Below are 27,395 nucleotides of genomic sequence, written 5' to 3'. Positions count from 1 at the left end.
TTGCCTGCGTGGACATGGGAGAAGGATTACTGGCAGTGGTACCCTTATTCCATTATGCTGTGACATCACCCTTAAACGCACTGTAAAGCATAGTTGCCAGCTTGTTCTACAAGTGCTTCATCCTTTCTGCCTTCTGGTGATTTGGAAACATCTCCGCCACTTTGTGCTTATACCGAGGGTCTAGTAGCGTGGCCACCCAGTGCAGCTCATTCCCGTTGAGTTTTTTTCAGCATGAAAGCCGCCATCTGCACAAATTTGGATGCAGACGTACTATCCATCTCCTCTTGCTCTTCCTCAGTGATGTTCAGGGCCGGCCCGCTCATGAGGCGGGGTGAAACTTTTGCCTCAGGTGACAAACTTCTAGGGGCGGCATCAGCCCGTCCGTGGGTGCGGGGGGGCCTGCCGCCGAGCTGGAGGGGTAGCAGGTAGGACGGGGGTATTGGGCCTAGCTGTGGGGAGGGGGGTCGGACCCCCCACTCCCTCGCCTGGGTCCCCCAATCTGCGCTCCCCTCCAGCTTTAAATAGTGAGTAAGCAGCCGACAGTAAGAGGCACGGGCGGGGGATCACTCACCTCTTCTTCGTTCCAGCGTGCGCTCCACTGACGTCACTTCCTGCAACGCCGCCCACTGTATTGTAAGTGGCCGGCATTGCAGGAAGTGACGTCCGTGGAGCGCACGCTGGAACGAGAAAGAGGTCCGACCCCCCCTCCCCACCGCTAGGCCCAATACCCCCGTCCTGCCCGCTACCCCTCCAGCTCGGCGGGGGGGGGGAGGGTGTTGGGGGGCGGCAATTTTTTCAAAATTTGCCTCAGGCGGCAAAAAGTCTAGGGCCGGGCCCTGGTGATGTCAGGTAAGTTCTCCTCCCCCCAGCCACGAAGAATACCACGGGCACAAGCCCCCTGCGATGCCTGCTGCGTTTGTTCTTCCGCCTCCTCCTCCTCCTCTGTGGCTGCTGCTGGCAGTGGGTGAGGCTGGGGCTCTGTGGCTGCTGCTGGCAATGGTGAGGCTGGGGCACTGTGGCTGCTGCTGGCAGTGGTGGTGAGGCTGGGGCACTGTGGCTGGCCTGGCTGGCAGTGCTGGCACCTAACTGCTAGCTCTATCTCCTACCTACCCCAAGCTAGTGCTGGCACCTAACTGCTAGCTCTGTCTCCTACCTACCCCAAGCTAGTGCTGGCACCTAACCGCTAGCTCTGTCTCCTACCTACCCCAAGCTAAACCCCCATGCGAATGGCGGAGCCAGCGCGCGTTCTGGTATTTATATACCCAAACCACGTGACCCGCTCGGCCAATCACAGCTATGGTCACAGCCAGCTAGGCTGTTTGACCATAGCTGTGGAAAAAGCATTGTCGCCACTTATTGGCTGCCTGCAAAGGCACCAATAAGCGAGGGGAGGAGACCGAACAGCGCGGCCGAGCACCATGCGGTGCTCAGCTGTGCTCGACCCGAACCCAAACAGGCGAATGTTCGTGGAATAACGAACAGTGCCGAGCACTGATCGATCAACACTAGTATGAACCAAATACCTGCAAATCCCACCTCTGTAGCGTGCCTAATCTTTATGAATCTCTCTACAATACTAAATTCTGAGAATTTCTGCAGGGTATTAAATCTCAGGGAACCTCCGCAGACTTCCAAATCTAAGTAAATCTCAGTACAGTCACAGATGTCAATGAATCTTTGTAAAGTACCAAACATCAATGAATCTCTGTAGAGTACCAAATCTTTGTCAGTCTCTCTGGAGCATTGAATATCAGGGACATCTGTGTTGTTCCAAATCTCAGTAAGATTCTGTAGAATACAAGATCTCAGCACATCTCTCTACAGTACCAAATCCCAATGCATCTTGGTAAGGTACAAAATCAGTGAATCTCAGAAGGGTACCAAAGGGCTAGTTCACACTTAATTTAAAAACGTATCCGTAGCTACGTTTTTTGTCCCGGACGAAAAACGTAGCCACGGATACCAATGTTAAAAATAGGAACAGCACACACTCAAGTTAAAAACGTATCCGCGTGCGATCCGCGGAATACGTTTTTAAACCCGGAACGCTGAGTCCGGACTTGCAGCATTTTTCACGGACCCGTATACACGTACGGGTAGTGAAAATCAATGGGGAAACGGGCCTCCCTCTTCACTGACATTTTGGGACACTGGAAACGGATCAGTTTCCAGTGTCCCATGGTGAAGGAGGGGGCCGCCATGCTGAAGGGGGTAGCAGCCAGGACGGGGGGCTGCGGGCAAAGCGGCGGCCAGGGGGGGTCACATCCCCCCCCCCCCTTGCTCACCTGGGTGCCCCCCTCCCCGCTCCCCCTCCAGCTCGCATATAATGTAATAATTTGTACCTAATGAAGTTCGGCGAGCCGGGCACTTCCGCCCACACCGCTCGCCGTCACTTCCTGCGATGCCGCCCACTGAAATACAGTGGGCGGCATCGCAGGAAGTGACGGCGAGCGGTGTGGGCAGAAGTGCCCGGCTCGCCGAACTTCATTAGGTACAAATTATTACATTATATGCGAGCTGGAGGGGGAGCGTGGACGGGGGGCACCCAGGGGGGCACCCAGGTGAGCAAGGGGGGGGGGGATGTGACCCCCCTGGCCGCCGCTTTGCCCGCAGCCCCCCGTCCTGGCTGCTACCCCCTCTAGCAAAAAAAAACAAAAAACGCAAGCGGATCCAAAACGTGTGCTGCAAAAAAGGCAGCACGGATCCGTTTGCGTTCCGGGTTTTGAAAATCGGAGCCCGGACCGCGGATGCGTCCCGCACCCGGAGCTAGTGTGGCCCTAGCCTTAATCTTTGAAGAGTTCTACATTTCAGTAAATCTTAGTAGAGCTTCAAATGACTCGCTGAATGTTTCTAAGCAGAGTAAAGCAATGTAAGTTTAAAGGGACTCCGAGCACGTCTCATGGGTATGCCTTTAAGACTCCGACCAGTACTGCAAAGTACTTAAAGATGCATACCTTTCTGTAGCTTGTGTTCTCCTCTTTCATTTGATGAATCGCCGTTCTACACAAAATAGTTTTCGTTCGATTTCAATTTAAAAATCGCGGCTGCGATCTTGGCTATGTTATAACTTCTGGGTCACCCCTGTCTTCTCTGTTAGAAAAGGGCATCACTGAATGAAGCAGGAAGAGGAAGTGACACACATGGCCATTGCAAGAGGCTCCTTCAGAGGGGTCATAGCACAACTTTGTTGGAAGTCATCTGGCTTAAACGCATGCCCATGAGAGGTGCTCGGAGTCCCTTTAAAGTGGACCCGAACTCTTGCACAGCACACAATGAAAAGTCTTTATTCCACATGTAGTTGCTAAAGAAATTCACTGCACTGTGTTCCACGTTTGTTTAGCCATATCAAAGTGCCTACTGTAATTAGTTTTTATCAGCAGCTTAACCTTTTCAGTGCTCCCTGGAAAGTGAGATAAAGTTAAAGCCTCATTATTTTTTTAATTTCCATAAATTGTAAATTGAATATATTTTTCCCCATAAAGGTTATCATGTTGTGGCTAATCTTTTAGTGCAGAGAGGAAGTAATACATTTAAGACAGACTAAATCTCTATACCTTAAACATTGCAGCATCCTTAATGCACCTGCACACGTTACATACATTTGTGACATCTAACATGTTATTTTAACTAAAGGACCACTATCCCGAAAAATTTTAAAAATTTGAAATACATGTAAATATATACAAATAGGAAGTATGTTTCTTCCAGAGTAAAATGAGCCATAAATTACTTTTCTCCTATGTTGCTGTCACTTACCGTAGGTAGTAGAAATCTGACATCATCGACAGGTTTTGGACTAGCCTCCTCATAGGGGATTCTCAGGGTTTTGTTTAGTTTCAAAAGCAATTAGTGAATGGCAGTTGCTCTGTCCAACTGCCAAAAAACTGTGCATCGAGTAGAAAGGCTGGCCAGCATCTTTGTATAAATCCTTTTCAGGGAATGTCTTTAGAAAGAATAAAAACTTTGCTGAGAATCCCCCAATGTGGATACGGGCTAGTCCGAAACCTGTTGGTTCCGTCAGATTTCTACTTCCTACTGTAAGTGACAGCGACTTAAGAGAAAAGTAATTTATGGCTTATTTTACTCTGGAAGAAATGTACTTCTTATTTGTATTTGTTTACATGTATTTTAAATGTTACACTTTTTGTGATAGTGATCCTTTAAGCTTATGTAAAAGGCACATCTGTCAGGACCCCTATAGTCACTAAATGATTGTTACCTGGAATAATTGTTAATAATAGTTTTGGATGAGATCTGTAGGACCACTGCTCTGTACTAAGGAGAGATGAGGATGGACAGCAAGGGCAGGGCAAGCAGGAGGAGCTGACCAATAGTGGTTGTCGGTTCCAGTCGCCTAGTAACGCCACACTTGGAGTTGTTAAACGACAGTATGAGACACCTGTGCTGATGCTGGACTAATAGACTAAAGCGACTGCAGACGACTGTTTTGGGTGATGAAATTCAAGTGTCTGTACGTAGCTTCACATTTGAAAGCATTACAAAGATTACAGCTGCCCTATAACCACCACAGTACCTTGTGTCACTTGGTAAACTGTGAGAGCCATCCCTGAGACACAGTCTGGAATGAAGTCCTGCCGCAGGTTGTATCTGGGAGCCCATTGTAGGATGGGAAGCCTTCTGAGACACCAGGTCCTCACATCTGAGAAGCTCAAGCTGGATATCCGGCTGCAAGTCAAATAGCTTTTCCTGCAGGAGTCTGCCATTTGTCTTCTGGCATTACAAACTTTTCAGAGAGAAGTGTGAGCGTACAGTCCGCCTGTACAGCAGCCTCACATTACACTGACTGACATAAATGCATGAGCAAGCTGATGTGACCATTCTGGATAGTCTTGGCTCAGTTCCAGCTGTATGATAAGCGCATAGTGGGCGTTGCTTGTGTGGAATAATGAGAACAGTACAAGGTTACATAGCTCCTCTGTGTTACAGCAGTCATTGTGCCAGTGAAGGCTGTCTGTCTCCTGGAAAAAAATGATGAAGCAATACGGTCTGGATCACCAGGGGAGCTGATTAACCTGAACTGCCAGGATCCTAGTTATACAGCTGCCACTCTATAAATACCTGCCTCCAGGTGCTTCTCTGAGATTCAGTAATAGGACTGGGGGAGTAGTTGACCACAGCAGCCAATCAGGTTTTAGCTGTTAAATGGAAGAAGGAATCTGACTGGTCACTTTGGATAATTGCTTCACTTTTGTGTATTGCCTTTGTCTTGATAGGTCAGCCACCATTGTTACATTTAAAGGGAAATCCCACTTATGCTGAGAAAAACTTATTAAAGCAAACTTGTGACATTATCTAAAAAAAGTTAGATACTTACCTTGGGAGAGGAAAGCATCTGGATTCTCCTTTTCATGTCCTTCTGCAGACCTCTCCTGTATGACGGGACCCCCTTTAAAGGGAACTTAGCACCATTTTTTCCCCTGCAGTTTCTCCTGGTTTCTAATAGCTGTAGGGGCTGCCATATCCCCCCTCCCCTTCTAGCTGCCCTTATTTTTCCAGGGGCAGATGTGAACATTGCATGTGTGACTTCTCTAAACTCTTTGAAGCACAGTGTCCTATCTCTTTTGTTAGCTCTCTGCTAATGTGTGCAGTAAAATGATTAGATCAGTCTTTATCTGGCTGAAATCTCTGCGGTCAGGCAGGCCCTGCCATCTGTAGATGTAGGGTAGTAAAAGCTTCTGCTAAACTTTTAAATGGAAAAAGAAGAGGTAAAATATGATTTTTTTAATAGGCAGCCACATTGTTAGCATGCATTCTTAATGTGCTATTGAGATGCCCTATTTGCTAAAAATGGTGCTCAGTTCACTGTAACTTCAGACGCACTGCGCAGTAGCATGGACCCGCTTAAAGGAATACTATCGATTCACATATTTTTTTCAATTGACACAGGAATTGTTTGGGAAGTGCTGCTAAGTACTGGTGTATACATTTTAGTAGCAACTTCTTTGTTTACTGTTAGCAAAATACATTCAAAGTTTACTGACGCCAAAACTGACGGCTGACTGAGCCATGAGGAGAGGGGAAATTCCCCTCACACTTGATCAGTTAACTCTATGTGTAGCCCTGTGTGTGAAAGAGAGAGACAGGACACAGGAGCTGTAGCTGTTGGGAGCTCTGTTTCTGACTGACCTGTCTGAAGAGAGCAGAGGAAATGTAACTAATTGTCACAGCTTTTCATACTGTTTTTGCCTTTAGAGTTTGATATTTGCTTTCTGTAGTCTGATATGCAACTCTGGCTGTGCATTGAAGCAGAAACCCCTTCTGCAATTGATTTGTCCCAATATAGCTAAATCCTATCCTCAATAAATTACAGCTTTTGCCTCTGATATTTAACATGAAAAGTAGGAAAATGTTTACACAGCTACTTAGACATTATTTGTACATTGTAATTTTAGAACACTTGGGTATCGATAGTATTCCTTTAAGATTCAGCAGAAAAAGCAGAGCCTGATCGGGTCCCTGCTACTGCTCAGAAGACCAGGGCTTGTTGATGGTCTTTCGGGGGACACATCGCTGGAACAGGCCAGTGGAAGGGGGGGGGGGGGGGGGGGGGTTAATTATCTGGATTATCATTCTAGAGGCTTCCCTCTATTCAGGCAAGTACCCATTTGGGACACTTTGGTTGGTACAGGTATACTTTAAACTTTCGATTCAGCTCTACACGGAGCAATGCAATCATTATTTCCTCTTCCTTTGAACATATCAAATGCAGTAATTCCACAGTGTTTCTAACACAAACCAGCAGATAAGAGTGTCAGGGTCTGCTGCCACTTAATAGAGTAAAGCAGTTCAAAAGAAGTATCAGTGGCTCCTGCTCTGTGCAGCCAATTGCTCACCCAGCACAATGTGAGAGTCAGGAAAATCTCATGGCAACAATACTCCAGAGTACTATTGCCATGGTTGCAAAGAAAAGCAGTATGAGATTACTGTCAGTTTTGGAAAACCTTAAGCCTTGTTCACACATATGAAGACTGTCGCCCAGCATGGAACTGGACTTGAAGACCTCAGGCAACTTTTTGGGGTCAGGTCTGTACAGGTGTGTCGCTAGCCTCCAGGTTAGCAATGCATTCTGTTACTATGGGAAGGAGGGCCTATGGTATGGTGCATGACAGAGTGGCACAGCGTGGTGGAGTAAGAGAACAATGCCCTTAGCCTGCACTTGGCGGAGATGATCCACCAGGCAGATCGCTTGCGCCACATTCAAGGGGGATTAGGAGCTGCTGTACACACGATAGATTGTTGCCTGCTGTGGCAGCTGGTCTGACTGCCTCTGCCGAGAAAAATCTAGCATGTGTACAAGGCTTTAGCTGTCTGCAGATTGTAATTAAGAGATGGAAACATAGAGCTTATTTTCAGCAACATTTAAATGCAGTGACAGGCTCTTTGCTCCAATTTCAGGATGATTGGACTGCACCATAAAACCTCACTACTCCTTACCTGGAAAGCCCCCAGGCCAGGGGGGTTTCAAAGAGCTGCCATACCCACTAGCAGCATGCTGTGCTTCGTTGCCACTTCTGGCAAAATGCCACTGTCAACTGCTGCGCTGACACCTACACCGTGCTGGTTTAAATGTTGGGGGGGACTCCATATTCGCAGGGTCTTCCTCTGTTCATTACCAAATCCTATAGCTAGGGGGCTGGCCTGGTGTAAAGTAGCTTTAGTTGAGGGGCATGGAAATTCTGAAAGAAGGGTTCACAGGTAATCATAAAAGCCTAAATTAGCATGATTTTCTGAAGCTTGTCTAATGTATTTTTAACAGAGTTTTAGAAATAAGCCCCTCAATTTATATCTCTAAATACATACAGTATAGTTATAAACAGATGAAAATGCTTGAAAAATGTATTTATTTTTATATATTAACAACATATTTAGCAATTCATGTGAAATAAAAGAAAATGAAAAAAATCTTTTAGACAGGGTTTGCACTTGTCAAAATTGTATGCTTTTTCCCAAATGTGAATTTGCATTTGAACTTAAAACCAATGTAGGTAAGTGAATGGGATTGTTCACACTTAAAGTGAACCTCTGGACTAAAAATCTACTCAGCAGAACTGAAAAGGCTTGGTGTTTCTTTAACAGTTTCACAGCATCAGAACTTTGTTTTTCTTACCAAAGCATCATTTTTAGCTGCATTTTTAGGTAAGCTCTACTAATCAAAGAAAACTGCCCGGGCTTGTTTTCCCTGATGCTGTGCAAAGCATGACGCGATTTCCTATGTTGTTATTCACGTTGCCTAGCAACTGGGAGGGGTGATCAGCACACAGGACAGTTGGAACTGTGTCTCATGCTTCCTGTCACCTCCTTTCAACCAAAACGATGGCTGCCTTCATGAAATCAAACATTTTCCTGTTCTTTTAAAACAGGGTGGGTAAGAGATTATATTATCTATCTATTTTAATTAACATAACTAATGTAACCTAATGACAGTATGTTTGTTTAGGCTGAAGTTCCTCTTTAATCTTAAGTGGTGCGAAAGGGTTGAGTGTTACTTACCTGGGCTTTTTCCAGCCTCCAGTAGTATAGGAGGTCTCTCTGTGTCCTCTTGTCTCTGTCTGGTGATCCATGGGCAGCCCAAGTAAAGTCTGTAAATCGAGTGGATCGAGGAGTACAGCAAATGCAATGTCCCGACTGCAGGCCTCCTAGATCGCTCTGTGCATGTGCAGTTTGTAAAGACTTGCAGCTGCACAAGCCCATGGGAGGAAATCCAGGAGGCATGTAGCCAGGACAGCGCATGCATCGCAGTCCACAGACGGAGGCACAACAGAGGGGACCGGAAGACACAGAGGGACCTCATACACTACTGGAGGATGAAAGGTAAGTAACACTTTTCTTCCACTTGAGGCCAGCTTCACACCGCACCACCAAAAACATGCCTTCGGAGACCACCACATTATTAAGCTGTAATCTCCATCTGGCATCCAGCCAAGCAGGAAGTGACACTCACTTCCTGTTCAGCCATTGATGATGTGCGCAGAAGCGTATTTCTAAAATACAATTCTGCACATGCCGGCGCTTATAACTGCAGAGGGTTTCTAAAACGTTTGCACGTTACCATAGACTTACACGACTTCCGGTTCCACGCAGGAGCCGTGCGGTAACATAGGTATTGAAGCGTGTTAGATAGGGCATTTCCGGCGCAGTGTACTGCAATGTGGGGAGTATGAACTCCCCCATAGATTAGCATTAGGCTATGGCGTGATGCAGTAAATTTACCGCACTGCACTGTGAAAGGGCCCTATAGAGGAACTTTAACCAAGGATTTACCTTCATCCTAATCAGTAGCTGATACCCCCTTTTCACTGCACCTGGGACATCTGTATTGCTGATATTGTGGCCTTACAGACATGTTGTAGTCAGTCACAGTAGTAATAGAAGCTATCATCTTTATTTGTTTCCTTTTCTTTTTTAATGCAAATTGTTTGGTTGATCTTTTGGCTTCAGTATTTTCTCAGTCATACACTTGCAGCAAGCATACAGTCAATAGGGATAGGCAATACGATTCAAATAATTCTGAAGTGATACAGGAATATGTAACTTGTGTATGCAAATTTAGGTAGTTTGAATATGGCCCAATCAAATTTTACCTTGGCAGTAATTGATTGGTCCATTTTCAAGCTGCCTACATTAGCATAATTCTGACTCGGAAATATTTGTACTTCAATGACCATCCCTAATAGTTGATGCAATTGTGCTAAACTCCCTGAATTGTACACAGGTTATAACATAAAATATTAGAGGCAAAGGATCAAAGTGACTGCCAACAGGCAATTTATTTCCAAAAGACTAAAGGTGGCCATACACTGGTCGATTTGCCATCAGATTCGACCAACAGATAGCTCCCTCTCTGATCGAATCTGATCAAAGGGGGATCGTATGGCCACCTTACTGCAAACAGATTGTGAACCGATTTCAGCCTGAAACCGTTCACAATCTGTGGTGGTGGTGGTGGTGCTGCCGCCGCTCCCCCCACCCGCATACATTACCTGCTCCGCTGGCGCGACTGCCCCCGGTCACCGCTGCTCCGTCTCCGCTCTGGTCTCCAGCATGCTTCACTTCTTCCTGCCCGGCAGGAAGTTTAAACAGTAGAGCGCCCTCTACTGTTTAAACTTCCTGCTGGGCAGGAGGAAGTAAAGCATGCCGGAGGCCAGAGCGGAGACGGAGCAGCGGTGACCGGGGGCAGTTGCGCCGGCAGAGCAGGTAATGTATTGCAGCTGTATTGCGTCGGTCGTCGGGCACTGGAACGCTGCTAGCGATGCGCTCCCTACCCGCGGGCGATCGACGGTAATTTTCCGCACGGAGCGATCAACGGGATCGGACGAAATAGATCGAAATTCAGCGTGTAGCGGGAACGATGTGACAGCAGATTCGATCCCAGTGATCGAATCTGCTGTCGATCGGCGGGGAATCAGCCTAGTGTATAGCCAGCTTAAAGGATCCTTTTTAGGTAAGTTTTACTACAATTGCCAATTTCTCACTGGACTGCCACTCCGAATATATCGCTTTGCCTTTGATTAAAGCATCTGTATGAACATAGTAAAATCTTCATTGGTAAAAGATGTAAATTGCTTGAGGTCTTCATTTTCTAGAGATAAAAAAGACAAGGTCATATTTATTACAGATACGGATTAGCAGAAATGACATGCTTTCTTTATCATTTTTCCTATATTTAACTACAGTGGCGTAGCAATAGGGGCTGCAGATTTAGCGACCGCATCGGGGCCCGCTGGCTAGAGGGGCCCACCCCTCAAACACAGTATTAGCTTTTTATTGGTCCTGTGCTAATAATATTCACTTCTATAGTTGATTTGAATAGTAGTAACACACAGTTTCCCATCCCCTTCTTGCCCTCTGACACTGTGATTGTCCTTGATTGGTTTTGGTGTGTTGCATCAATTGTTATGTATAGAGAGCTTGGGGGGCCCCAATGCTAAACTTGCACTGGGGCCCATGGCTTCTTAGCTACGCCACTGCTTAACTTTATCTGAAATCCAGTTGATTATTGTAACAAAAAAAACTCAACAAGGATAGTGTAGCAATAAGCAAGTTTAGCCGATCAAGAGTTGGGTTTGGTTGTGGTGTCATTTAAACTTGGAACAGGCCGTTTTTGTAACATTGAACAAGGTTGTGCTAAGTGAACACATAGTAGCCAAGATTAGAGATACTTTTTCTAATTTCCACAAAACATGGGGCTTATGGATCTCCTAGCATGATAATTTAGGCTTGACTTATGTGTTGCATTCCTTCTAGGGCTTTCCTTATTGCTATTATTACTTAAAGAGAATCTGTATTGTTAAAATCACACAAAAGTAAACATACCAGTGCGTTAGGGGACATCTCCTATTACCCTCTGTCACAATTTCGCCGCATTAAAAGTGGTTAAAAACAGTTTTAAAAAGTTTGTTTATAAGCAAACAAAATGGCCACCAAAACAGGAAGTAGGTTGATGTACAGCATGTCCACACATAGAAAATACATTCATACACAAGCAGGCTGTATACAGCCTTCCTTTTAAATCTCAAGAGATCATTTGTGTGTTTCTTTCCCCCTGCAGCTATCTTCCACTGAAGTGTCAGGCTGTTTCTTCCTACAGAGTGCAGACAGCTCTGCCTGTATGTAATTCTTCAGTATGTAAAAGCCCAGCCAGCTCAGAGGAGGATTTATCCAGCTTGTAAAAGATAAGAGAGAAGAGAGAAGCTGCTCTAATCCTAAATAATACACAGGCAGTGTGCAGAGAGGGGCCTGGAAGGGGGAGATGCATCACAGAACCACAACACTGAAGAACTTGGCAGCCTTCCAGACACAGGCTGACAAGTCTGACAAGAGAGAGATAAGTTGATTTATTACAGAGATGGTAAAAGTAGAACGTGCTGCAGTAAGCCAAAACACATTAGAATAGCTTTTGGAACTTGTAGGATGATAAAAAACAGGATGCAATTTTTGTTACGGAGTCTCTTTAAGTTTACTGTTGATTGGTGTGATATTGCAATTTGGAGTGCGAGAGCCACGGTGACCGACCTGTTTGTTTGAAGTTTTACCAATGAAAAGTCCAAAGTGCTCTGAAACCATCATTGCATAGTACACACTGGTGCAGGATACAGTTAGCTACGCAATGGTAAGAAGGAAGGAAGATATTTGCAGACTCTTCTGAGTACTAAAAGCTGGTATCCTTATTTGAAGAAGATGGACATGAAAAACATATTTATCCATAGGATCAACTGACACATATTGGGCTTACAATGCACCCTTAGTCGTGGTTGCTGTTTTAAGTTTTATATGCTTTGCATTTCTCTGTTCTTCCCCTTTCTCCTCTATATTGAAATCTTCGACCTTACTAATGGGCGACCTTGTTGGCTTGATGTCAGAATTGTGACCCACCCTTGAGCCATACTAATGTCCACCTAAACCAGTGATCTGCAAATTTGGCTCTCTACAAGTCCCACAATGCATTGCAGGAGTGTTACGGCCACAGTCATGATTCATAAAGGCAAATGCATTGTGGGACTTGTAGCTCCTTAACAGCTAGAGAGCCAAGTCTGCAGATCACTGACCTAAACCATTATATGCAATCCATTAATATAATTGTACAGTCTTATTTATTGATTTATTGTATGGTTATTTTCTACTGCATCATGCTAACCCCTGCGTGGGTTTTACTGGTGTTGTGATTGTTTACCATATATTGATAATTTCACCAATAAAAACCTTTTAAAACAAAACTTGGAACAGGATTAGGGATAGGGTTTTGAGTGCCGGATTATGTACTTCTTGTAACAATAATAATATAGAGAACATACCTTTTTCACATCCACAAACTTCACACACTCCAGCCACATATCTAGGAACCACGTCCCGCACTGAGCACAGGAATTTCTGCTGGAGAGGATGGTCCTGGCCTCTGGATAATACTGGATTTGCTCTCGTAACAATGAGTCTCTATTCTGCACATGGCTTAATATGAATCGTGCTGTGATCTCCTGTGTAGAGAAATTAGAGAAAAATATGGCACATGTATTCTTAAACACCTGAAACTACATTTTTCATCACTGAGGTACAAAAGATCCAAAGGAAAATCCAGGCTCTACCCACCATAAATCTGGTCCTCAAGGGCCGAGGTCCTCACACATGTTTTGGCACAGCTCAAATTGATGGGACTGAACCAGGAAGGGTGTGGTTCATCAAGAAGAACACATTTCTCCATTTCTCTGTATATCCTAAACACTGACATGGATATGGCCCTAGAGTAGAGATTGCCCAAACCTCCGATTTTAGGTTCGCGAACCTTCGCCAAACATTCAATTCGCGCGAACTTTCACGAACCGCAATAGACTTCAATGGGGAGGCGAACTTTGAAAACTAGAAAAATGTATGCTGGCCACAAAAGTGATGGAAAAGATGTTTCAAGGGGTCTAACACCTAGAGGGGGGCATGGCAGAGTGGGATACACGCCAAAAGTCCTGGGGAAAAATCTGGATTGGACGCAAAGCAGCGTTTTAAGGGCAGAAATCACAGTGAATGCTAAATTGAACACCTAAAGTGCATTACAACATCTTGCATGTGTATACATCAATCAGGGAGTGTAATTAGAGTACTGCTTCACACTGACACACCAAACTCACTGTGTAACGCACCGCAAACAGCTGTTTGCATAGTGACAGCCGTGCTGGACTGGTGCGCAACATGGCAAGTTTGCTCTTCCTCACTCAGTGATGTCAGGTAATGTCTGACTGCCTTATCAACTTTCGATGGTTCTTTCTCTACCATTGTTAAAGCTTACATCTATTTTTTTAAATACTTGTCCTGCTTGCTGTTCAGTACCTGCAACGAGACTCTTTTATGGTTGGCAAGTCTGCCATTGTGAGTGACCACGGGTAATGGCCAGGGAATCAGGGTTTGATTCCGGTCTGGAGTGGGAGCCTGAGAACTGGCTACCACTACCGCACATCCAAGTAAGGACCCATTTGCTGTATAAGTAATGTACCTGCCCTGACAGTGCTTTGCAGACCAGGCATCTGTGGTTAGATGGACCCTTGACCCAGCGCAAGACGAACCAACTCGAAAGCATTTGCCAAGAATGTGTTATGGAGGGCAAGTCTGCCATTCATTCAACTGTGTGAAACTTTCTATGGTACTTTCTCAGTACCATGGTGACCACTGGTAATGGCCAGGGAATCCTGGTTCGATTCCGGTCCTGAGTGGGAGCCTAAGAAATGGCTACCACCACCACACATCCAAGGAAGGCAGCAGGCACGCTGTGGGCAAAGGAGCAGGAACGGCTACCACACATCCAAGGAAGGCAGCAGGCTTAGCATGCACGTCCCGAGGTAGTGACCAAAAATAAAAATACAGGAGGACTTTCGAGGCCCTGCTGTATATGACACTGATAGACTGTACTACCTTTAACGAGAATCTGTTATGGAGGGCAAGTCTGCCATCCATTCAAGTGAAAGGTATGCACTGACTTGACTAATACAATGTGCAGTCACACAGGTGCAGTTAACAGGTATGCACGGAGTGGTATATCACACTGCGTGCACTCATGTAGGTAGGTGGGTGCACTGTGAACAACAGGTAGGTATACGCAGTGATGGATATTACAATGTGCACCTATCAGTCACACATAGACAGGTACCGGACAGGCACAGTGACACAGCGTGCACTCACGTAGGTAAGTGGGTGCACTGAAGTGAACAACAGCAGGTAGGTATATGCAGTGATCACTGATGGGTAATACAATGTGCACCTGTCACACATAGACAGGTACCGGACAGGCACAGTGACACTGCGTGCGCTCAGCTGACGTAGGTGGGTGGATGCACAGTGAACAAAAGGTAGGTATATGCAGTGGGTATTACAATGGGCACCTGTGACACAGTGACACTGCGTGCGCTCAGCTCACGTAGGTAGGTGGGTGCACTGTGAACAACAACAGGTAGGTAGGTATATGCAGTGATGAGTATTACAATGTGCACCTGTCACACACAGGTACCGGACAGGCACAGTGACACTGCGTGCGCTCACGTAGGTGGGTGGGTGCACAGTGAACAACAGGTAGGTATATGCAGTGGGTATTACAATGTGCACCTGTCACACACACACAGGTACCGGACAGGCACAGTGACACTGCGTGCGCTCAGCTCACATAGGTAGGTGAGTGCACTGTGAACAACAGGTAGGTAGGTATATGCAGTGATGGGTATTACAATGTGCACCTGTCACACACACACAGGTACCGGACAGGCACAGTGACACTGCGTGCGCTCACGTAGGTGGGTGGGTGCACAGTGAACAGCAGGTAGGTATATGCAGTGATGGGTATTACAATGTGCACGTGTCACACACACAGGTAGTCACTGAATGTGCTGGGCCTGGCAGTGGCACACACAGCAGGAATTACCTAGGCTGTCTATGCAACACAAGTGTCAGTGGGGGACACACACAAAAAAAAAATAGATCACAAGAACAAGATTAGCTCTCAAAAGAGCTGTTGAGGGGTGCTTTTTTAGCAATAAGAATCAGCAAGGAGCAAGCTAACAAGCCCACAAAACATGCACTGTTGGTCAGCCCTGCGGACAGGGTTGGGGAACACTGCCCTAGAGGACTTCAGTTTAGGCTGGACACTTAAAACAGTGGTGGAGGCGCCCAATGCATAAAAAGATAGTCTAATAAAGCTGTTGATCTTATAAACAGAGAGGTAATCTTACCGCTCTTGAAGAATTTGGACCAGTCCATTGAAGAACGGTCTTTTAACCTTCCTGGCGAGGTTTTCTCAGGCCCTGCTGGGCCGATTTGCTTACTTTTTTTTTGATGGACGCAGCTAGCACTTTGCTAACTGCGTCAGCACACCAATCGCCGCCGCCCCGCGCTCTTCTTTGAACGGGATTTCCTGATCGGAGATCGCCGAAGGCGATCGAAGCGGGGGGGGGATGCGGCTATCATGTAGCGATCCCCGGGCTCGCTACATGATTTAAAAAAAAAAAACTGCTGCGCTCCCTCCTAGCGAAATTAATTAGACCGCCAGGAGGGTTAATTGAGCACATAAAATTGACGTGTTTCGCGGGTGCGGGCCCGCTTCCTCGGGTCATTGAAAAAAAGAGGTGCCGATAATAAATTGTATACACATTCTACGAATTATTATACAAAAACAGCCGTTACAGTTCACAAGAACCTTTCTCATATACCTCTATAATGATAATAAATATGCATAACATTCTGCATTTCAAATTATTCATTGATAAAGTCAATTCAGTATTTGTGGGGTTAATCATAGAACCTTGCGTAAGTACGATGAATATGGCCTATATTAAAAGAATATATATGTATAGATAGAATCCATAAACAATATTTGCATTGCAGTGAAAAAGTAAATGGAAATTGTATTTAAAAATGAATAAAATGCATAAAAATGCATAAAAAAATATTTTCAAAAGTATATTCTTTTAATATAACAATGAATAGTTATAACTGCAGAATGTTATGCTTATTTATTATCATTATAGAGGCATATTATTACATAAAAACAGCCATTACAATTCACAAAAACCTTTATCATATGATAAAGGTTTTCTGTGAAATGTAACGGCTGTTTTTATATAATAATTCTTAGAATGTGTATACAATTTATTATCGGCACCTGTTTTTTCGCAGACCTGAGAAAGCGGGCACGCACCCGCGAAACGTGCTGTCAATTTTATGTGCTCAAATAAAAGGCCTTTTTTCAATGGACTGGTCTAAATTCTTCAAGAGAGGTAAGACTACCACTCTGTTTATAAGATCAACAGTTTTATTATCCTATCTGTAATGCATTGGGCGCCTACGCTCCTGGTTTAAGTGTCTTGTCATACCTCTTTAGAGGTGATAGTTTTTTAGTTTGTCTTAAAGAACATTCAGAGTGCGAATGACCAGTTCCTGTTACAGACCTGGAAAACCAAGTTTCCTGCCTGCTCCGACGGTGGTTGTAAGGATTTGCAAACCACCTTCGTGAGTATATACATCCTTAGCATTCTGCTTTTCCAAATCTTACACAATTCTGCACCATTGGGCTCCTGGTCTCCTTTTGTCTTTTAGATGGGCCTGGGGTTGTTACACTCACAGGAACCATCAACATAAGCTACCTGCTCTAGGCTGAACTTACAAAATTAAACTCGAGCATATTTCCAGCTCTCTTGAGGTGAAATAATGATTGAGCCCAAAAGCAGACAATTTTTATTTATTTTTTATTTTAGTATTTATATAGCGCCGACATATTACGCAGCGCTGTACAGAGTACATAGTCTTGTCAATAATGGTCCCCCAGAGGGGCTCACAATCTAATCCCTACCATGGTCATATGGCTATGTACTGTATGTATCATGTAGTGCATGTGTCATAGTCTAGGGCTAATTTTAGGGGAAAGCCAATTAACTTATCTTTATGTTTTTGGGATGTGGGAGGAAACCGGAGCGCCTGGAGGAAATAATAGTGTAATATTTGTGTTATAAACTTGCTTTTCCTCGAATGCGTTTAGATCTATTTTTGGTATAGGGCAGCACGGTGGCGTAGTGGTTAGCGATCTCGCCTTGCAGCACTGGGTCCCCGGTTCAAATCCCAGCCAGGCCAACATCTGCAAGGAGTTTGTATGTTCTCCCCGTGTCTGTGGGTTTCCTCTGGGCACTCCGGTTTCCTCCCACATCCCAAAAAACATACAGATAAGTTAATTGGCTTCCTCCTATATTGGCTCTAGACTATGATACATACACTACTTGATACATACATAGACTATGGTAGGGATTACATTGTGAGCTCCTCTGAGGAACAGTCACTAACTGTCCCTCGGAGGGTTAAGACAATATACAGAGTTAAGACAATATACTCTGTGCAGCGCTGCAAAAGATGTTGGCGCTATGTAAACACTAAATAATAATAATATACAGGGTAGGAGATTGAACAGTACAATGATAACCATACAGTTTTTGGTAGTAAACAGTACATGCAAAGACAATGCATATAACAGTAGCAAGAAAGATGGGGGGGGGGGGGGGGGGGGGGTTAGTAGGACAAGAGGGGTAGTCTAAATGTTTACGGAGTGGTGCCAATGGCACTCAAAACGCTACACAGAAAAACAGGTTATACGCAGTCTGTCCAGAGGGCAGAGAGGATACTGAGGGGCATAGCGGACGTGGAGAGGTCAGTTCACGTGGACCAGGAGCAAGTTACGCCATCATCTTGGTCCGCAGTAAAATGCAGGTACAGATTCATAATTTGTGGTAAAATGCAGGTAAATATTCATTATTGGTTGTAAAATGCAGGTATATACCTTCAGGGACAGTATTTCCTCATCCTGAAGTGCAGACACCGGCTGTCTTTTCAGCAGAGGATTCTCCTCACAGTACAGCTCTTGCAGGGGAACCTCATCCATCTGAGGAGAACACATGAGTATATGCATAAAAGGGGAGAATTCAAATGATTAAAAATCGTTTAATTCATTCATATTACTTCTAATCAGGGTTTGATTGGATCACACAGTCTTCGGGCCTGATTCACAAAGCGGTGCAAACACTTTGCACGCCTGTGAAAAGCCCTTTATCACGCCTAAACTTAGTTTAGGCGTGATCTAAAGGAATTCGCACGAACTCCCGTGCGCAAAGTTTTGCGCACGTAGCGCGGTGCGCACGTAGCGCGGTGCGCTACGCGCGCAGCGCACCGTGCTTCGCGTGAAGTGCCCATTAAGCCCTATGGGACTTTGCACGCGCACGTACGCGCGCAAAACTTTGCGCGCGGGAGCTTCGCGCGAGTTAGAGCACAAAGCGGTGATAACTTCACTAGTGCAAAGGTTATCACGCCTAAAGTCTTTTAGGCGTGATAACTGAGTTATCACCGCTTTGTGAATCAGGCCCTCTCTGTTGCTCTCCAACTGGCATACGTACAAATGAATGGCAGAAATAGCAGCTAGTAGAATATTGTTATGATATTCTACTATTGGGCAGTGGTACGGTTATTCCCATAGTAAAATATTGGTAAGTTTTACCAATATTTTACTATTGCTAAACCTAACCCTATTCTCACATGAGCCCTCCCTCTACCACTGCCAAACTCTAACCAATCCCTCATCCCAATGCCTAACCCTAACCAACCCCCTCCCCCCTACAACACCTAACCTTAACCGATCCCCCCACCGATGTCTAACCTTAAGTGACCCCCCTACCGATGACTAAACCTAACCAATTCCCCCACTGATGCCTAACCCTAAAACCAAATCCCCCCACTAATGCTTAAACCTAACCAATCCCCCAACAATACCTACCCCTAACTGACCCCCCCCCCCCCACTGATGCCACCACCAATGCTTAACCTTAATTGAAATTGATCCCTTCACTGATGTCTAACGCTAACCGACCCCCCCCCCCCCACAGATGCCTAACCCTAACCGACCCCCCCCACCATTGTCTAACCCTAACCAACCCCCCCACCGAAGCCTAACTGATTCCCCCACTGATGCCTAACCCTAACCAATGCCTAACTTTAACCAATCCCTCCACCAATGCCTGACCCTAACTGACCCCCCTCCCCGATGTCTAACCTTAACTGCCCCCCTATTGATGCCTAACCATAATCAAATCCCCCCCCCCCCCTCCACAATGCCTAACCCTAACCGATCCTTCCACTGATGTGTAACCCTAACTGACCCCGCCTTAATTCTCTAACTCTAACTGTCTAACCCTAACTGACTACCCCACTGACCAGCAGGACACCTGGGAGCACCGGAGCTGCGAAGAGGGACCCAGAAGACTTCTAGGGGTTGGAAGAAGCCTCAGGTAAGCAAAGATACATTAACATTTTCACCTCGGGAGTCCTTTAAGGACTGGGCCATGAAAATGGCAGATGCTTATCTGGCCATACAAGGGTAGACTCGACCATGTGCACTTGCAGCCTTTACAAAATGCAGTGTTAAGCCATGTAGAGTTGGTCTACTTACATGGGATGGAAAAGACTGGATTTGGTTTCCTGCAACATCTAGAATGTTCAGCTTCCTCAATTTGCAAACATTCTAGAAGATATGTAAAATGTAAAAGATGAAGATGATAATTTGTTAAAAAAAAAATTAAACGGACGATTAAAGGGACACTTTTTGAACAGAGTATGGCAACTAGTGATGGTCATATCTAAAAGAACTCATGGAGAAGCATGTGATCAGTTTGGTCAGGTGATAGATTTGTAAGTCTCTGATTTGCTAGTCATGATCATGTGCTAAAGCAGGATGTGATCACAGCAAATCAGAGCTTTGCAAATCTATCAGCTGATCAAACCAATCACATGCTTCTTCATGAATTCTCCTAGACATGACCTTCACCAATTTGGCAACAAGTCAATTAAACTTCTGGGATATTGATGTTTTAAACCACACATCAACTACGGTATACATGTATTTGTACTTATATTGCTATTTTTTTATTTGGAAAACATGCAGTTTCAGTCTTGTGCAATCAATTTATTTGTTTGGAATGTGATTTGATTGGAATTTAAAAGGCAAAAAAAATAAAATAAATTAAAAATTGCAGAAAAAAAACATGCATAAATTGTACCCAGAGTTTGAGAGTATATTTTTAAGTGCTTTTGAAGCCTCATTAGCAACATATCCCCCGGTATCTGATTGTGTTTACCAAATTGTATGGCCTGTTTATACTTACTGCTGTTGCCCAAAATAATTTGTAAAACAGTTTTTGGGCTGGTGCACACCAGAGTGATTCTGGAACGGTTTTTTAGACGCTTGCCGGGGGAAAACCGCTTGGCTAATGGCAGTGAATGGGATGGTGCACACCAGAGCGGCTCATTTTTTCCACGAACGCAAACTCAGGGGCTGCAGCATTTTTTAGATTTCTGAGGCGTTTCTGCCTCAATGTTAAAGTATAGGAAAGTGGAAAACAGCTCTGAAAAACGCTAGATCAGAACTGTTTTCCAGGCGTTTTTGTTACAGTAGCTGTTCAGTAACAGATTTACTGTAACAATATTTGTAATCTGATACACAAAAATGCTCCAAAAAACGCCAGGCATGTTTAGAAAACATGCCTAGAATCGCTCTGAAATCTGCTTCAAAAACCTCTAGCGTTTTGCAGATCTGCTAGAGGTTTTTGTTGTGCACTGGGCCTTTGAGATGTATCTCTGTACAGACATGCTGTTTGGCTTGTGGATTGGCAGCTTGTTCTGCTCTATGGAGAGGAAAGGGGGCACACATGCAAAGTGTCCAAAACAATCTCAAATTATTGTTTCGATTAACTTAAGTTGAGAGTGTGCACGGACCTTTCCTCACCTCAGGAAGGCCAGTTAACTGATTGCGATAGACCCGCAGCTCCCTCAGGTTGGTCAGATAGCCTATGTGCTCTGGTAAGGTTTCTAGCTGGTTGTTTGCCAAGTGCAGCTCACACAGGCTCTGCAGGGCACACATCTCCTTGGGGACAACTCTCAGGCAGTTATTGTTTATACTCAGCTTTTCTAGACGCTGCAACCTAAAAAGAAGCAGATCTGTCGGTAAGATATTTGAAGACTTATTTGGTGCATTTTCACAAAACAATTTTAAGAAAACAAAACAAGGACTTTCACATTCCTCACGTATTTGATAAAAAAGTAAAAATAAACATTGAGACAAGAAAAGATGCCATTGCAGACTTTAATGCTGGGTACACATGGTGCATTCCCACACTCGATGCCCCGCTCAATTCCCGGCCGCTCGATTATTTCCGAGCATTTCCAATCGCGTTTCGATGATTGTTTCGATGATTCTCATGTAAAGTATGCCAAATTGGCCTAACGATCCATCGAAACGCGAATCGGACATGTCGGAAATGATTGAGCGGGGAATCGAGTGCGGGAACGCACCGTCTGTACCCAGCATAAGAGGAACTGTAGTAAAGATGACATAATGAATAAAATTGCTTATTTATTACAATATTCATTTATAGATTTATGTAGTCAGTGTTTGCCCATTGTAAAATTTTACCTCTCCCTGATTTACATTCTGACATTTATCACATGGTGGTGGTGACAGCTTTAGTTCTGCCGGGTGATCTGTGAGGAATGTTCATTACTGAGAGTTCTATGCATAGAGGCAGTTGGAAAAAGCTTTTTTTTCAAACAACGCAACAAGGTTTACAGACAACAAACTGTGAGGACCTAGGTCCTGACATCACACTGTGGGAGGGGTTTCACCACAATATCAGCCATATAAACCCCACCGATGATATATTTGAGAAAAGGTAAAGATTTCTCATGGTAAAGGGGGTTTCAGCTACTGATAGGGATGAAGTTAAATCCTTAAAATTCCACTTTAGTAAAAAAAAAAAAAAAAATCAACAATGCTGGTATTTTGGTTGGTCTTGGCAGCGCCAGAGTCGCATGAGCGGACAGTGAATATGGAGGAGTAACAGGCAGTGCACAGGCACAGTGATAAAAGCGTTTTGCTTGGAACGAGGGCAGCTGCGGCAGCCTAGTTACATCTACTATTATAGCGAAACAGTTGCTTTACACAATTTACCAGTTTATAGTAGTGTTTATAGATAATGTCAGTCGTGCTGTCTGTTTTTTTTTCTTGACTGCTAGTAGTAAAGATGATGACCTGCAAACTCACCTCAGATCAAATTACATGGCGGATATCAATCATTTCTTGAGCTAGCTCCTATTTTTTAACTTCTAAAAAAAGTATTGATTTTTTCCCCCCACTTCTACCTTTCAGTAAACTTCCTCTGTAAGGCCGGGTTCACATGCCAATTGCAAATGTACCAAAACACGTTTGCCGCATATCTAATGAAAGTCAATGGAGAATCACTCATCTGCTACAATTTGCCAACTTACGTTCTCAATTTTGCATGAGTGAAAACTGGGGAGGGGAGTTGCTGCAGCTGTTAGGGTGGAGTTAGTGAGCACACTTGCTTAGGTAGGGTGGGAAAGTATTGTGCTAGCATTTGTTATGTGGAGTGAGGGAAGTGGAAGCCCTTATGATGGGGTGGGGGTATTGTATTATAATAGCGGCACTTGATATGTATGCTGGGGAATGGGGGCAGCACTTGATAGATGACCCGTGAAGGTCACCATGGAGCTGGAGGGGGGATAGAGGGGATGCTTATCAAGATTTTGTAGGGAGGGTCTATGATCTATAGTAAAACCCCTACTTACAGGTGCACCAGTTTTCTCCCCATCCCAAAAATATGCCGGCAAGTTTTTTAGTTTCATCCCAAGTCCCTAGACTGTGATAAGGATATTAGATTATAACATGCACAGTGTCAGTGGCATAGTAATAGGGGATGCAGAGGTTGCAACCGAACCAGGGCCAGAGGGGCCCCTAAAGGCTCTCCTTCATTCATCTTATTAGCTTTTTACTGGTGCTATGCTGATAAGGAGCACCACTATATGTGTATTAAATGCTGGTAATCTTTAACCAGCTATATTCTTACTCTGATTACACCTCTCTGGCACTGCAGCTGTCCTTGCTAGGTTTAAAGGACACCCGAGGAGAAAATAAACGAATGAAATAAACAGTTGTATCAATCTTCCTTCTCCTAAAAATGACTTTTTAAGTTATTCTACAGTTTTATTTTATGTTTAAATCTACTTTTTAAGTTTTAACTGCTTTATTGTTTTGGCTCATTGACACATTCATTGAAGTATGCCAGAGCTAAAATGTATGAACTATTGACCCTTTTTATGTCTTTCCTGCTCTCAGAAGCCATTTTCTGCTAGGAAAGTGTTTTATAGTTGGAATTTCTGATCAGTGAGGATCACACTGTAGTCACTTCCTGTCTGAGTCAGGACTGAGTCATCCACTTACATACCTGATGTTTAACTCTTTTGTGCAGAGAAAGAAAAAAAGGAACACAGCATAGTTATTTTTCTGCTAGGCACTGTACATACACATGTCTATCTCATCATATCACATGTCACCTCAGGTCTGTAAAAATCGCACCAGGGCCCCAAGCTCCTTAGTTACACCACTGCTCAGTGTGACGGATTCTGACATAAATTGACCAAAGTTCTCTGTGAAGCACTACTGAAAATGTGTCATTGCTACAAACAGGAAATGAATAATAATAATAATAATAATAACAACAACAAATGACTGGGAGAGTGTAAAAGACATTGAAAAAGATTCAAATTGTCTTTCAGAATAGCAGATCACTTACTTGTGAATTTCCCGTGGCACATGCTGAAGCTGGTTGTTGTTTAGATTGAGAGAAATTAGATTTGATAATCCATCTGGGGAAAAAGGACACTGGTATACATTAGTATCTACTGAATGCTTCCCACATACACAAAATACATACGTCAATACATACGTCACCAACAAATACAGTACACTTTAACATACACCTGCACTGAGAGGGATATGGAGGCTGACATTTATTTTCTTTTGTAGAAACCAGATAGAGAAGCACCCAAATGGGGACAGACATGTGCTTGAGTGGATAGACCCAATAGCCCTCAGTGAGTCAAACACGAAGAATCCACAGCACCACATCAGTGATGTATAGCTCTTTTATTGATAAATAACAAAGAGACAGCCGAAACAGCGACAGACGCTGTTTCGGACAAAGTCCTTCCTCAAGCTGTGTCAAGAGAGAGAGCCTGACACAGCTTGAGGAAGGACTTTGTCCGAAACAGCGTCTGTCGCTGTTATGGCTATCTCTTTGTTATTTTAACAATAAAAGAGCTATACATCACTGACGTGGTGCTGTTTATTTTCTTTTGAACAGTCAACAGTTGCTTCAAACGATGGGGAAACTCGGGATCGGAATGCCGCGTTCGCGCAAACGCCAGTAAAAGCCCGGTACAAATGCTCCCATTTACTTGAATGGGTGTGTTTAACGACGAGCCCAGACCTACAATCGTCCGTGTGAACCAGCTCTTCATCAGAGTGAGAGAAACAGGAACAATAAGCATCAAGCATATTTAAAAAGAACTTTGAATACCATAACAGTGTCATCGTGTGGCCTTTATGGATATTACAGTGCACTACATTACAGTGTGCATTTAATGCACCTTATTCTGCCACCTGAGCAAGAGACAGTATATATAGCACAGGGTACGCAAGCTAGGTTTGTAGTAAAGAGCAGTTTGAGCTTACTGTAAGTTTTGAACATTCATAAGTGGCTGTTAATCAGTTATTTAAAAAAAAACAACAACAAAAAAAAAAAAACAATGACGAATAAACTGTCTCACGTGAAATGCACAAACCTTCGCACATTGCAAAACACATGAACTAGGACTATTTACCAGCCATTGCTACATGCAGGTGATATTGCTTTAGTAGTATCAGAACAGAAAATGTTACTAAAATACACAGTCTTAGATAATTATTCACTACCTGCGGACCGAGCGAGTATGAATCTACGGCGGGCAGAGGGTGCTGGTCCAGAAAGGGTTAAACATATCAGATAAATATTATAAATAATAAATATTATAAATAATCAACACAAGCAATAGAGGTCATTTTCTGCCCCCTCATTTACACAAAGGGTTAAAAAAAAACACAGGAAAATCCACATTGTGAAAAAATATTTTATGTGAATAAAACACATATCTTTTAATAAAATACATTTCCAGCAGAGCCAGGGATCTTATCTGACTGCCACCTGGAGCACATTTTTTCCTTTTAGAGCATAGATGTCAAACTTTTTTTAGCCCTCAAGTGGTTTCCCCACTTTGCATTATGTTTGGCCCACTCTAGACCACCAGGGAAACTATATTGGAGGTGAAGCCCTAGAACACCAGGAAAACCATATGGGGAGGGGGAAGCATTAAACACTAGGGAACTGTATCGGGGAGGGTGGGGGCCTCTAGACACCAGGGAACTGTATAGGGGAGGGTGGAGGCCTCGAGACACCAGGGAACTGTATAGGGGAGGGAGGACCACTAGACACCAGGGAACTGTATATGGATTGGAGGGGGGCCATCAGACACCTGGGAACTTTATAAGGGAGGGAGGTGGCCAGTACACATTGAGGTTGGCCCACAACTTGGACCCAGAGTACAATTTCGGCCCACTTTGTATTTGAGTCTGCTTAGAGGAAACCTGAAGCGAGAGGTATAAAGTGTCTGCCATATGTTTTTTCTCTTAGTTGCTAGTTGCCTGGCAGTCCTGTTGATCATTCTAGCAGCAGTCGTGTCTGAATGACACACCTGGAACATAAAGCTAAACGTATTAGAAGCAAAGGATCAGCAGGATAGCCAGGCAACTGGTATTGTTGAAAAGGAAATAAATATGGCAGGTACCATATGCCTCTCACTTGAGGTTCCCTAAAGGTTAATTGGCCCAGGCCTTGTAAGGGGTTTTTGCCTTCATCTCGATAATCTGGAAAATGTGAAGGTGCAGGACAGAGACATACCTAATTTTTACTTATTTGTTTGGTTTTCTACAGGCTGGACTTGGAAGGATGTCTTTATTCAACCAAACATTTGAGCAAAATCCAGCAACATAATCCACGTCCATTTTCCAAATCTTTTGTTAATTTGTGGTTTTTTTGTACTTTTATTTCTGAGAACGTCATATTTGCTTAGAGATTTCACAAGTACGGTACAAATCGTACACCTTGTATGTTTTTGCAACCTCTTCCATTTGCAATTGAATTACTGTATGGAGATTACAAAATTTAGGCTCATTGGAATCCTAACATTGCTATGTAAGAGGCAATATAATATATATATTTTTTAGGTTAAGGCCCCTTTCACACTGGCGCAGTACGTTATCCTGTTTTGCCGCAGGGTAATACTACACCAATGAAAGTCTATGGGGCATTCCATACCTGGCGCAGCACGATGCGATCCGCTGGAAGTGCCTGATTAACACAAAAACAACTTTGTGCCTGATTAACAAAGGGCAACTTGCACAGCTACAATGCTGGCAGCCTGAGTCTGGTTTCAGACTGTTTATTGGCGTTAATAAAGCGGTGCGTCCCGCGCATCGCACCGCCAAAAACAGGCCTTCAGGGAACACCACGTTAGTACAGTGTTCCCTGTCTGGCAATCGGCCAAGCAGGAAGTGACATGTTCTTGAGGTCACTTCCTGCTTCGAAAGTAAAAATGTTGTAAAAATACGCTTCCGTGCTGTGACGCCAACTTTTTAAAAAGACTTGCGTCGTCATAGACTAACATGACTTCTGGGCCAATGCAGATCGCCACACATTCCCCGTGGTAACGTAGGTATGCGAAAGGGTTAACCCCTTCCCGACCACTTAAAGCCAATAGGCATCAGGAAGGTGGCAGCCCCTGGACTGCCTAACACCGATCGGTGTCAAGAGCAGTGGGCGGAGATTAGCGGGGATTGCGTGCACATATGCGGAGCTCTGACATCAGCCTGCTAGCCCCCGATCGCGGCTAGCAGGCTGTTAGAAATTAAAAACGTTTCTAATGGTTGT

The 27,395-nt window shown here is 44.3% G+C and overlaps 2 protein-coding genes across 6 annotated transcripts in view; both read right to left on the bottom strand.

Moving 5' to 3' along the window:
- Positions 1-5,054, bottom strand: part of SLC26A7 (solute carrier family 26 member 7) — a 114,300-nt gene extending 109,246 nt beyond the window's left edge. For 3 of the 5 annotated variants that reach the window (XM_068237625.1, XM_068237628.1, XM_068237629.1), the window contains exon 1: positions 4,535-5,054. In XM_068237625.1, coding sequence (XP_068093726.1) covers positions 4,535-4,724 — 190 coding nt within the window. In that variant the 5' untranslated portion in view covers positions 4,725-5,054. Of the gene's footprint in view, positions 1-3,756; positions 3,814-4,219; positions 4,292-4,534 lie in introns of those variants that run through there. The other 2 variants (XM_068237626.1, XM_068237627.1) reach the window with 2 other exon arrangements.
- A 5,177-nt stretch (positions 5,055-10,231) lies between these two features.
- Positions 10,232-27,395, bottom strand: part of LRRC69 (leucine rich repeat containing 69) — a 34,531-nt gene continuing 17,367 nt past the window's right edge. Inside the window, exons 3-8 of the mRNA XM_068237632.1 lie at positions 24,165-24,237; positions 21,302-21,497; positions 19,970-20,041; positions 18,311-18,412; positions 12,813-12,992; positions 10,232-10,600 (exon numbers count right to left, since the gene is read on the bottom strand). Coding sequence (XP_068093733.1) covers positions 10,490-10,600; positions 12,813-12,992; positions 18,311-18,412; positions 19,970-20,041; positions 21,302-21,497; positions 24,165-24,237 — 734 coding nt within the window. The 3' untranslated portion in view covers positions 10,232-10,489. The remainder of the gene's footprint in view (positions 10,601-12,812; positions 12,993-18,310; positions 18,413-19,969; positions 20,042-21,301; positions 21,498-24,164; positions 24,238-27,395) is intronic.

The sequence above is a fragment of the Hyperolius riggenbachi genome, chromosome 5 (genome assembly GCF_040937935.1).
Source record: "Hyperolius riggenbachi isolate aHypRig1 chromosome 5, aHypRig1.pri, whole genome shotgun sequence".
NCBI classification, from domain to species: Eukaryota; Metazoa; Chordata; class Amphibia; order Anura; family Hyperoliidae; genus Hyperolius; species Hyperolius riggenbachi.
The sequence above is the reverse complement of the archived record's forward strand: the minus strand, read 5'-3'. Positions and strand labels throughout refer to the sequence as shown.